Here is a 12,106-nt window from a genome sequence, read left to right on the forward strand (position 1 = left end):
GGCTACACAGAAATGAATAGGGACTGATGTGTCAAGAGAACAGCAGGGAAATGCTAAAAGTGGAGGAGTGAAATTACCTTGATTGGAGCATTCTATGTCTGTCAGTATTTCAACAAAGTAGTTCAGAGGCAGAAATTCCACACTGAATGACGACTTGTGAATCACGGAACTTGGGGGCTAAAAGAGAAACCACTTCTGGTATCAGTTGAATCTCCCCAACAAGCACAAACTTACAAAAAGGGCACAGAATGACAATTGCTGCCTATACGGATACATTGAAGTGGGCAGACAGGCTCCAAAGAACATTTAGTGGGGCTGTGCTTTCCCACGGACTCACCTTTTTCTTATAGTTCTGCAGCAGTCTCTTCACGTGGTTCCGGGAAATAATGTTAGAGCTCATAGGATGATCCCAAAGTCGACAGATCTTCTGACCAATAAGCTTTTAGGCAAATTGAAAAATATGTAGAGGGGGAGTTTTAGGGCAGTGGAAACACTGTATGATACTATAATGATGGACCCATTGCATCATACACTTGTCCAAACTCACAGAATGAACAACACCAAGAGTGAACCCTAATGTTAACCATGGACTTTGGGTGATTGTGATGTGTCAGTGTAGGTTCATCAGTTGTAACAAATGGACCCCTCTGGTGGCGGATGTTGATAATGAGGGAGGCTATGCGCATGTAGGGGCAGGGGGCATATGGGGAATCTCTGCACCTTCCACTCAATTTTCCTGTGAACCTAAAACTACTCTAAAAAAATTAAGTCAATAATAACAATAAAAGAATGGAAAAAATATAGAGAGGAGAATATAGCTTACAGTGCATTAAGTAAATGTACCTTGTATCTATTTATAATTTAAAAAGAATGGGGGCGCCTGGGTGGCTCAGTCGGTTAAGCAGCCGACTTCGGCTCAGGTCATGATCTCGCGGTCCGTGAGTTCGAGCCCCGCGTCGGGCTCTGTGCTGACAGCTCAGAGCCTGGAGCCTGTTTCAGATTCTGTGTCTCCCTCTCTCTGACCCTCCCCCGTTCATGCTTTGTCTCTCTCTGTCTCAAAAATAAATAAACGTTAAAAAATTTTTTTTTAAAATAATAATTTAAAAAGAATTATTCAAAAGTAGCTAGTCTCGGGTGCCTGGGTGGCTTAGTTGGTTAAGCATCCAACTTCAGCTCAGGTCATGATCTTGCAGTATGTGGGTTCTAGCCCCACATAAGGCTCTGTGCTGACAGCTCAGAGCCTGGAGCCTGCTTCGGATTCTGTGTCTCCCTCTCTCTCTGCCCCTTCCCCACTCACACTCTGTCTCTCTCTCTCTCTCTCTCAAAAATAAACATTAAAAAAATGAAAAAAATTTAAAAACAAGTAACTAGTCTAAAAGAGAGGCCCTTTACACTGATGTTGCCAAATTCTTTTTCTAAAATGGAGTTCATCTGCTACTCTTCAAAATCGGGTACCTGCGACTCTAAGTGATACCTTGATAGGAAACAAAAGTCTGTAGCCATGTTTCTCTGCCAATGTCTTGCCCAGAAAATTATAATTCCCTAAGAGTTTGAGGCAAAAAAAAAAAAAAAAAAAAAAAAAAATTAGAGACCAAACTAAATGTTCAGAGACCTTCCCCAGAGAGATATAGCCATGGAAAGTATGCTTTGTTTTCTACCCTCGCCTTTGCTTCACTAAGCTGTGAGGAGGAGAGGGTGTTACAAAGGAAGATGATTAGGTCCAGAAAGGCAACGGACATCCCTTTGTGGGAGGACTGTGCCAGAGATACGAGTGTTCAAGGTATGCAAACAGAGCAGAGAGCTGGCCGAGGCTCTCAGGGTCAGGAAGTTTGTGGAGTCCGAGGCTCTGAAGACCTTGCTGTGGAATTTCATATTTTCTTAGTATTTCTGACTCAGAGAGCTAATATCCTCCATAAAAATAAGGAGTGTCTGGATAACCCTTTCTCTCACGTTCCTCATTCTTCCTTCGACCTGGGAATGTTTTCCTGCTGTGGTGGAAATGACAGAGGGAGGAAATGCAGTTCCAGAACCTTCTGACCTCACCTGTATTTAAATTTCTTATCAGTTTAAATGCCAAAAGCACATGTTTCCCCTGTCCCTCCCCTCAGACTCACAGACGTAAATATTAGCGTGGTTTCCTAAGAGGGGAAAATGGCTCAGTGCTTCAGGCAGGCTGTGCCAGGCTGTACAAAGCCAGAGGAACAAGCCCTTTGTGGGCGCAGCAGGGAACGGCCGACGGGTGGGGATGGATGGGATTTCTTGGAAAGGACTGAAAAGTGAAACAATTCAGTTGACTTTAGCCCAAAACAAGTAAATGCTCCCTTTACAAGAAGAAACTGAAGGACGTTCATACCAAGGCTTATGGAGAGAATAAAATATAATTCAGGATTACCGGGGGAAGCCGCACAATGATGCTGAATTTTAGTTTTTCATTTTTCTCTGTATTGTCCAGATCTACAAGAAAGGTAGATTGGCAAATAAAACAAACCTCCACTTTAATATCTGAGCAAGCCAAATACTACTTCAGTGGTTCATTCTGATAACACACATCCCAACCTTGTATTCTCATGTTAAGTCTAACAATACCTTGAAAATTTTAGTTTGTGTCTCTGAATAAAAGGGCTTTGTTTTTATTGAAGCTGTTTCTATATGGCGTGGAACATGGCTGCCAGCCACAGAACAATTTTACTAACTTAAAACAGAAGGCACCTTGAGGAATGGCAAATACTTTAACACACATTAACAAAACTCATCTATAAAATACCACAATGAGTAATTTCAGCAAGTGATTATACTAGGGGCTGTCGAATGCAAATTCATGTAAGCCCTGCATCTCTTAACTTTTCTTGCATTTCAAGCCTAAGTCTGAGATGACAGAGTTAATCAGCTGAAAGTAAGCCATTTCATGACATTTTCTCGAGAAACAAGCCTTCAGAGTCTCCTATCCTCAAGTGCCCCCGTGTACAGAGAAGGAATGTAATAGCTGTGTGTGGACTGAGAAGCCCCTTTGGGGCCTCTTGAAGGTCTAAGGCACTTCAAATGAGCCCAAAGGCTGGTTACAGGAAATGAACAGGACCAACTGCATATTACATGGAATCCATTGCAAAAGGCCAATGAGGACCCCTTGTTCCGCTACTAAGAATTTCAAGATTTAACGCAGAGCATTCAACAGGGCACAGGGCACTCCTGAGTGCCCGGTAATCCCCCTGCACTCCTGAGTGCAGCGGGGCCCCGTGTGACCCCACAGGCTCACACCCGCGAAGCCAGCCTGATGGTGCTCAGCCTGGAGCTGGCACTCTGGCAGACTCAGAGCCTCGTACCTTTCATGAGCCTTGTGACAGCTGTTTCGGTGAGAAGCAACACTCCGCTATCAATGTAATGCAGCAGGTTGTGCAAAGGGAGACAGTGGACACCCAGGATCGTGTGCAGAGTGTGAAAACCTAGTAGAGAGATCAGGAGGGTAAACACAGTCGGCCAGCATCCCAGCCTTCCAGAGGAAAGGAATTCAGTAATGTAGATAAAGCACTTAGCTTGGTCCCTTGGCACCTAGAGTCAAATAAATGCTGCTAGAAGACAAGGTCCAAGTTTCCTTCTTTGTGTTATCACGACCAAGTAGTGCTCTGGGTACATAGTAAGTTCCCAACAAGAATGTACTGCCTTCACCTCATGTCCCTTCCTAGGCAAACAGACAAAATGCAAGGCCTGCCCAATGAAAAATAGTTTTACAGTTTAATAGGTTTGCGATTCTACAGTAAGATGGCAAAAGAGAACAATTAACAGAAGAACTTCAAACCCCATATGGCCAGGCCAAAAGGCTGATAGATGGGGACCACATTGTTGAAGAGGAAACATTTTGGACCAGAAGAGGACAGTCTATAAGCCTGATCTCTGGGTATGCCCTAAAGAAAGGCTTTGGGGGTCTACTTGAAGTAAATTATAAAAAAGAAAAATGTAAATAATATGGTCAGATAGCATATCTATAGGAATTCAACAGAGAGGATGGCCCACCCTCATACCTAAGTCCTGTGGGGAGGGTTACTCAAACACTCAGAAACCTAGAGTTCTAAGTACACTGTTAACAACACACAATAAAAACAGGGGCGCCGGATGGCTCAGTAGATTAAGCGTCTGACTCTTGGTTTCAGCTCAGGTCATGATCTCACGGTTTGTGAGTTCGAGCCCCGCATGGGGCTCTGCACTGACAGCACTGGAGCCTTTTCGGGATCCTCTCTCTTTCCTGTCTCTGCCTCTCTCAAAATAAATAAATAAACTTTAATAATAATAATAATAATAATAATAATAATAATAAATAAAAACAACATCCATGGGAGAAGAAGATAGCACTCCAGCAGATAATCAGAAAAGCCCTCTTGGAAAAGACAGCATAGAAGGGGACCTTTGAAGGGTAAATGTGATTCCTGTGTGTGGAAATGAGGTCAGAGAACATACAGAGTGGAGACAGTTAAAAAAAAAAAAAAAAAAAAAAAGCCAGGCTTGTCATGAGCAGACCAAAGCTAGAATCCTGCCATGTTGCTTACTCACCATAGGTAACTAAGCCCCTATGAGCCTGTTTCTTCATCCCTAAAATGGAGCCACCAGTACGGTTCCCACAGTGTGGCTTTGAGAACTAGAGCAAAGTCTATGAAGCGCAGAGCACATGGTAGAACAACAGTGACAAATAACAAACACGTATTGAGGCCTTCAGTCTAGGCACCGGCCAACTTGATCCTCATACAACACTATTAGGTGGGAACTACCTGATTCCCATTTTATAAATGGGGAAACCAAGATCCATAGGCACTAAGAAGGTTGCCTAGAATCATACCATTAGTAAGTGGCAGAGCTAAATTTGAAGGCGGGCTATGGAATTTTAGCCTATAACATTACCCCGCACCAATAGCTGGCAGCTGGGTTAACGGGACAACAGGAACAGAGGCCCAAAAGTGAGAAAGTACAGGGCATGTTCAGAAAGCATTAAATGACCCAGCTGAGTTGGAATCAGGTGTATGAGAGGAATGGTAGGAGGTAAGGCTGGAATGGTTAGTTTATTTAACAAATCAGATGCCTTCCAGACACCAGGCAAGGAGCTGGGTGCACGATAATGAGCAAAACAGACGTCACTGCTGCTCCCATCCACCTTCTGGTCTGATGGGAAGACAATCAGATAGTCACAAAACATACATTCTTAAAAATGTGACCAGTTCCATGAAGGAAAAGTGCAGGGTGCCCTGAGTATTGGCAGGGACTGAATGCTGAATGACGGCAAGGAATATCTTATTTATTAGACTCTGGAGAGGGATACTGAAAGTTTCTGAGCAAGATGGAAAAAGGATTTCAGTTTTACTCTTGGAATATTAAAATGGCAACAGGCAAAGAATGGACTGGAGTACCAACACCTTGCTACAAGAGGTATGGAGACTTACAGGAGGCTACTTCATGAACCTGCACCAGAGGTGATGAGGGCATTGACCCTGAAAGAGGAAGGGAGGGATTGGGGGAGACACGTGGCAACAGGTAGAGAATTGGAAACTGAGGGGGTGTGGATAGGGAATAACAAAGGATCACAGCCTAATCTTAGGAATTTACATGACAAGGAAATGATGCCCAAAGAGCAGGAACTTGAATTCAGAGCCGTCATGGAGTTTTCTGTCTCTGAGCACATGAATCATGAGCAATGAGGGACTGAGTCCGAAGTTCTGGCCACATCAAGGGTCAGATAAAGTGCGGACTCTGCCCACAAACAGATGTTAATGGGCTGACAGCTGGAGGAGTCCACTGGCTTCTCTGAATCCAAAAAAAAAAAAAAAAAGTGACTTTTACTAACTAATCAACAACATGAGATTTTTCACATGGATTTGGACATTCTTCCTAAGATTAAAAACTGTTGTGAAATTAGTTCTGAAGAAAAGTTTACATAAGCGTCCTATAGGTTTCCTGGATTCAAAATCCCTTCTCCAGCCCTGTGTCTGTGTCCTGGAAACCCCTGATGACGCTTCATTCTCTATCCCTAGGGCACAGCCCCACATCCAACAGTCCTTTCTTGGCTGCCTCCACACATCAGCTCCAAGTAACACAGCCAACTGGCTCCAAGTAGGCATCAGTTCCAAGGCAGAGCTTTTGCAGCCCCCGTCCGCATCCTCCGAGGCTCCTGGCCTCAGGTAGCCAGTGAGGGGAACCCAGGCTCCCTTCAAACTGCAAATGCTCCAGCTATGGTTAAACCATGACTTCCTTTTCGGGGTCCTTGTTGCCTTTTCCTCTTTAACCAAATGGATTACAAGTTTCTGACCCTTGGAACTCAAACAGTTCTCACTAATCCAGGAGGCTTGGAAAGCAAGCACACAAACACAGGGACATGGGAAAACACCGGTGTTTACACACACATGCACACCCACGTGATCCAACCTCACTTCACCTCTATTTCCACGTCAAATGAGGGAAACAAAGATTTAAAAGAAGAGGAGAGAGGGATACTGCTCTTACTTGACCCATGGACACAAACCATTAAGTGTACTCCTAATTATTCTCAGCCACTATGGATAACACTTTTCCACCATGTTTCCCCTCCTTACACATGCCTGTGGAAGAATGTGATGTTCCACAGAAGGTAAAGTCTTCTGATCTCCCAAGTATAATGTTTTCCCCATGAGTCACGTTCATTTATTTACAAAAGAGGCTTGAACATCCACGGTGAACAAATCTGAAAGTGTCAATCATTCCTCTAACAAGTCTTTTGTGTTCATGACAAATAATTAAGAGCTTAAGGCAGAGAGCTATAATATAGTTTTCATGAAATCCCTTCAGTCTTTCTAGAGGGCATCTTGCAATTCAGATTCCATCAGGATCATTTAAAGCCATCTATAATGTTCATGAATGGTCACTTTCAGATCCCTACAAAATCAAAAGAAACTCTTTTTGTACCTCCACTACAAGCAGCTCTTATAAGATAAGGTGTATGGATAGAGAAAGCATGAAGGATTCCAAAGCATGAAGGATGTATCACAAATGCTGACAAGCCAAGACTGCTGTGGGGATTCCTGGGCCCATAAATAGTCAATGTTTCAGCATCAACTAATTCAAATGGAATATAAAATTCAAGAGACAGCACAGAATAGTAGCTAAAAGCACAGATTCTGGAGCCAGACTGCCTGGCTTTGAATACTGGCTCTGTTGCTTAATAGCTGTGTGACTTTTAGGCAAGTTGCTTAGCCTTTCTGTGCTTCAATTTCATCATCATAAAAGGGGAAGAATCATAAGTGGAACCCTATGAAAGTGCCATTTTTGTTGGTCAAAAACTGGTTGGATATTGACAATTTAATGTGGTTCAATTTAAGTTCCTACCATTTAGGACTGTTATGAAGATTAAACGTGCTTATTTATATAAAGTACTTAGAACAGTAACGGGCATAAAATGGGCACCATACTCATACTGGTTTAAATTTTTTTTAATGTTTATTTTTTTTGAAAGACAGAATGTGAGCGGGGGAGGAGCAGAGTCAGAGAGGGAGACACAGAATCTGAAGCATCTGAGCAGTCAGCACAGAACCTGACTCAGGGCTCAAACCCCTGGACTGTGAGATCATGACCTGAGCCAAAGTCAGACACTTAACCTACTGAGCCACCTAGGCTCCCCGGTCCTGGTTTAAAATGAATAAATAAAAGAATGAATTACTGGTATATTATTGGATAGATGTATGTGTATAAATAAACAAAACTGGCTGATAAACATTATGTAGTGATAGTTATCATAAAGCTTAACACTTGTCAGAACTTAGATGTAATGAACACAAAGCCGATGGGAGCTTATTTGTTTTGTATAAAGGATACTGATTTATATACACCTGTTCCCAACTGGACTTCTGTTAATTTTTGTAACTGCTCTAATTTCTAGCACAGTACATGGAATGGAATTTAAAAAATCAACAAATTGTTTACTGAATGAACAAATGACCAATTAAATGAATGACTGCATACGCACATGCCAAGGTTGTTTTGAGGCCTGACTTGCTCCTGTTTCAAAGTCCTAAGGGCAATTTTTAGCTTCCAAGCACATAACAATCAGCTCAAGTTCTGACACCCAGCCAGACCCACTTCCTTCTGAGTGTTAACTTTCTCAATCAGATAAACTAAGCCTGGAGACATCAGAGAAAGATCTCCATGAATCATCTTCACTGGTTCAAAGTATCTTAGCAAGCTGCATGGGGACCAGCCTAGGCTCCCTAAAGTTAGTGACAAGGCATAGCATAGTTTAATAATTGGAGAGATCTGGTCTGCAGAGAACCAATGTCAGGACCATCTCTCACGGTGACGCCAGATACCCAATTTCTCAGACACAGGAGATCACATCCTTAAACTCATAATGTGCCAAGACTGGGACCACGTGAAGAAGAAAAAACAAATTTCTTACAACAAAAGACAGAAGAGCCAAGACTTACCGGGAGGCAGCGGTAAAAACAAACTCTTGGTAGCTTCCAGAATCCTGGTCATGATGTGAAAGACTTTAAATTCAGCTGCACTGGCCCTCCCACTGCTGGGTAAAACAACACAGCCACAGTCAGCCAAGGGTTAATCTCTAAAACCCTGTTTGTAGGGGCACCTGCGTGACTCAGTCAGTTAAGCCTCTGACGCTTGATTTTGGCTCAGGTCATGATCTCACGGGTTCGTGAGATCGAGCCCCGTGGGGCTCTGTGCTGAAAGTGTGGAGCCTGCTTGGGATTCTATCCTTCCCTCTCTCTCTGCCCTTGCTCCACTCATGTGCACTCTCGCTCTCTCAAAATAAACAAACATACATTAAAAAAAAACCTGTTTTTCTAAGCAGTGGCTCTGAGTACCTAACAGAGATGGAATTCATGCTAATGGTGAAAGGCTAGGCCCTGCTGAAAGCCTCATAAGTATGATGGCGACCATCAGTCTAAAGCCTAGAATCTAACCAGACAGAAGGCACATAAATGATAAATGGTATTAATTGAAATTCCCCTTCCTAGCAGTCCTGAGCTCACACGTCCCTCCCTCCTCATCAACCACGTGTCAGGGAAAGAGGATGGGTGAAGTAACAGGGCGATTCCCTAAATGCTGAGTATAGAATTAAGATAGACAGTGTCAGGGCTGGTGACAACTGCTGTCAACTGTTAACTTCCAAAAAAGCTTTGCCCAAACAGGCAGCAATTAGGGTTGTTTTAACTCTTTGCACACCTTGATAAGAGAGAGCAAGAGATACTTGCGTACAAGTGGGGAACACAGGGGTGAAGACTGTGTTTTCTCCAACTGGTTTCCATTATCTGGCAGACGAGATCCAGCTGGAGGATAAAGACAGCCTGTTAGCCTTTGCCCATACCCTTTCCCTCAGGGGTCCCTATAGCTAGCCCTCTGCAGGGCTGATGGGCACGTTCAGGGCAGCTGGCATGTGGCCTGTGCCCAGACACAGAACCAGCCTTCCTGCAGTCCGTTCTGAGGCACTGGAATCCAAAATGGAAAGACTGAAAATGCACACCCGAGTCTAACAGAGACCCTTCTGTCTATGCAGGCAGTGCCCCAACTGAGCTTCCCCAGCCTGGTTAACAGGCCCTCAATCATAGGCCCTCTGCCACCAGCGAAGGTCAAGTCCAACTGGATTTGTTCTAGGCCTGGTACATGACAAAGGTCAGTGGCTGACAGTGAGAAGAAAGGAGACACAGAAGACAATGGAGGTCCTGAGTGTCGACTGTGGAGTAAGACTGCTTTCAAGTCCAGGTCATACATTTGACTAGTTTGTCAGCAACAGAGCAGTCTCCATGGGGCTGTTGCCAGCCATGAGTCCATGCACTACACGTGTAGGCTTAAGGACGGGGGGCACAGGGGGCAAATCAGAAAGGATCTCCATACAGGCACAGGCATAAGAGTTTATTCTCAGTGACAGAGATTCTCAGTTTCTCTTTGGCTGAAATCAGGTAAGATAACTCATAAGCAATATAGTCTGGTTCTGCAGCAACTTCCTCCATTTGTTTTAGAAAGCCTGTTCAGCCACCCTCCTGAGAGGATTGGGAGACAAGGCTGTTTGCTGCTGGGCAGGAGCAGGTGGATTTGGCCTCCATCAGTGGCAGCCAAGTCAGAAAGTCACGGGTATTGAGTTTTCTGAGGCTACAGCTCTACCACTTCTGGTCCTATTAGTTCTGGTGGTTGTTAACACAAACTGCTGTTAAAAGTTTTATGTGGGGGCGCCTGGGTGGCTCAGTCGGTTGAGCGTCCGACTGCAGCTCAGGTCACGATCTCACTATCTGTGGGTTCGAGCCCCATGTTGGGCTCTATGCTGACGGCTCAGAGCCTGGAGCCTTTCCGATCCTGTGTCTCCCTCTTCTGTGCCCCTCCTCCACTCTCACTTTGTCTCACCCTGTCTCTCAAAAATAAATAAATGTAAAAAAAAATTTAAAAAAAAGTTGTATGTGATTAACTGCAAGGAAGCATGACGCCTGAACTAAAATCCTTTAACACATTGGAAGGTGAAATTTAAAGTCAACAGAAGGAATGATGACAGATGGACATGTTAAATAATTGTGTTATTAAAGGACAAAGAAAGCAAGTTAATGTCAGCATGGGAAGATCAAGAACACGTTCATAAACTGAGTTCCTGGGTATAGTTTTACTACAAAGAATTATTATTATTTAAGAAAGTTTCAATGCCGGAGAACCAGAGCTACTCAGTTGGTTAAGCGTCTGATTCTTGATTTCAGCTCAGGTCATGACCTCACAGTTCATGAGTTTGAGCCCTGCATTGGGCTTTGTGCTGTGTGGAGCCTGCTTGGGATTCTCTCTCTCTCTCTCTCTCTCTCTCTCTCTCTCTCTCTCTCTCTCCACCAACTCCCCCCCCCCCGCCCCCCACCGGCCACACACACACTGCTTGTGCTCTCTTTCAAAATAAACAAACAAATTTGGGGGAAAAAAAAGACGAAGAAGAAAGTTTCAATGCCCTGCTTGTAAATATCAATATATGAGGATTCCAACCTCACCTAATGTATTAAAAACTGTGAAATTCAAAGATACTATTTAAAAAGACACTGGTGAGGGGCGCCTGGGTGGCTCAGTCGGTTGAGCATCCGACTTCTGCTCAGGTCATGATCTCGTGGTCTGTGAGTTCAAGCCCCGCATCAGGCTCTGTGTTGACAGCTCAGAGCCTGGAGCCTGTTTCGGATTCTGTGTCTCCCTCTCTCTCTCTGCCCCTCCCCTGTTCATGCTCTGTCTCTCTCTGTCTCAAAAATAAATAAAACATTTTAAAAAATTTAAAAAAAATAAAAAGACACTGGTGATTGTAATAAAGGCAGAAAACTATAAAAGGTAATAAAATTAAACAAGAAATTCAATCAGGGCTATATCTAATACATATATGCAAACATATATGTTCACACACTGGTCATTTGCATACTGTTCTTACCCAAACTTGGAGAAATGGAGTGTTCTTTCTCTTTATGTGAATTTAAATACTTCAAGAAACTGGTCTACCACACTATTTCTAGGTTCTTAGTAGGGTCATGCCTGAACTCCATACACTTTCTGAGAGACTCAAGATTGCCTCAAAATTCAAACTGGTCACACCACTTCTATTTACACATGGACTGGTGTTATTAATTTGGATCACACAACTTCAGTGAGTGACTACTGGCTACTGAGTAGATAAGCTACCAATCCCACCAGCAGATTCTAATGTGGGAGTATTTACACAACTGAGCTAGAATCTGGCCTAATTGAGCTGTTAGGCACTCATTAAGAATTTAAATTCAAGTTCTCTCATGTCTTCATAAACCTCCATGTACAGAAATCATTACCTATGGTTTAATAAGGAGCTAGAAGATGCCAAGATGACATATGACATATGAACATTTGGCAACCATGCCAAGTTCATTACTGTTCTATCCTTCCATGAACATAAAAATCACCATTTGAAGGAACTGCAATAAACTACTTTCATAACATTGCTTTTTTGGTTCTTTTTTCCCTTTATTCAATCTCCAGCGCCAAATATACTGGTTTGAGGACAGGAAATCTGTAAAAAACCTAATCTGAAAAACTGAACCATATACTGGGAGCTACATACTGGGAGACCAGGGTGGAAGGAGCATGATAGAGAACAAAAAAGCAA

At 43.4% G+C, this 12,106-nt stretch overlaps 1 protein-coding gene across 13 annotated transcripts in view; it reads right to left on the reverse strand.

Annotated features, from left to right (window-relative positions):
* The window catches only part of GSAP (gamma-secretase activating protein), a 204,477-nt gene that overhangs the window by 1,106 nt on the left and 191,265 nt on the right, over positions 1–12,106 (reverse strand). For 4 of the 13 annotated variants that reach the window (XM_060632294.3, XM_060632295.3, XM_060632290.3 and 1 more), the window contains 6 exons: positions 9,190–9,293; positions 8,433–8,527; positions 3,321–3,440; positions 2,393–2,454; positions 338–439; positions 78–177 (listed from right to left, as the gene is read on the reverse strand). In XM_060632294.3, the coding sequence (XP_060488277.2) occupies positions 78–177; positions 338–439; positions 2,393–2,454; positions 3,321–3,440; positions 8,433–8,527; positions 9,190–9,293 (583 nt within the window). Of the gene's footprint in view, positions 1–77; positions 178–337; positions 440–2,353; positions 2,455–3,320; positions 3,703–8,432; positions 8,528–9,189; positions 9,294–12,106 lie in introns of those variants that run through there. The other 9 variants (XM_060632293.3, XM_060632291.3, XM_060632296.3 and 6 more) reach the window with 8 other exon arrangements.

Source organism: Panthera onca, chromosome A2 (assembly GCF_046562875.1).
Source record: "Panthera onca isolate mPanOnc1 chromosome A2, mPanOnc1 haplotype 2, whole genome shotgun sequence".
Taxonomy (NCBI): domain Eukaryota; kingdom Metazoa; phylum Chordata; class Mammalia; order Carnivora; family Felidae; genus Panthera; species Panthera onca.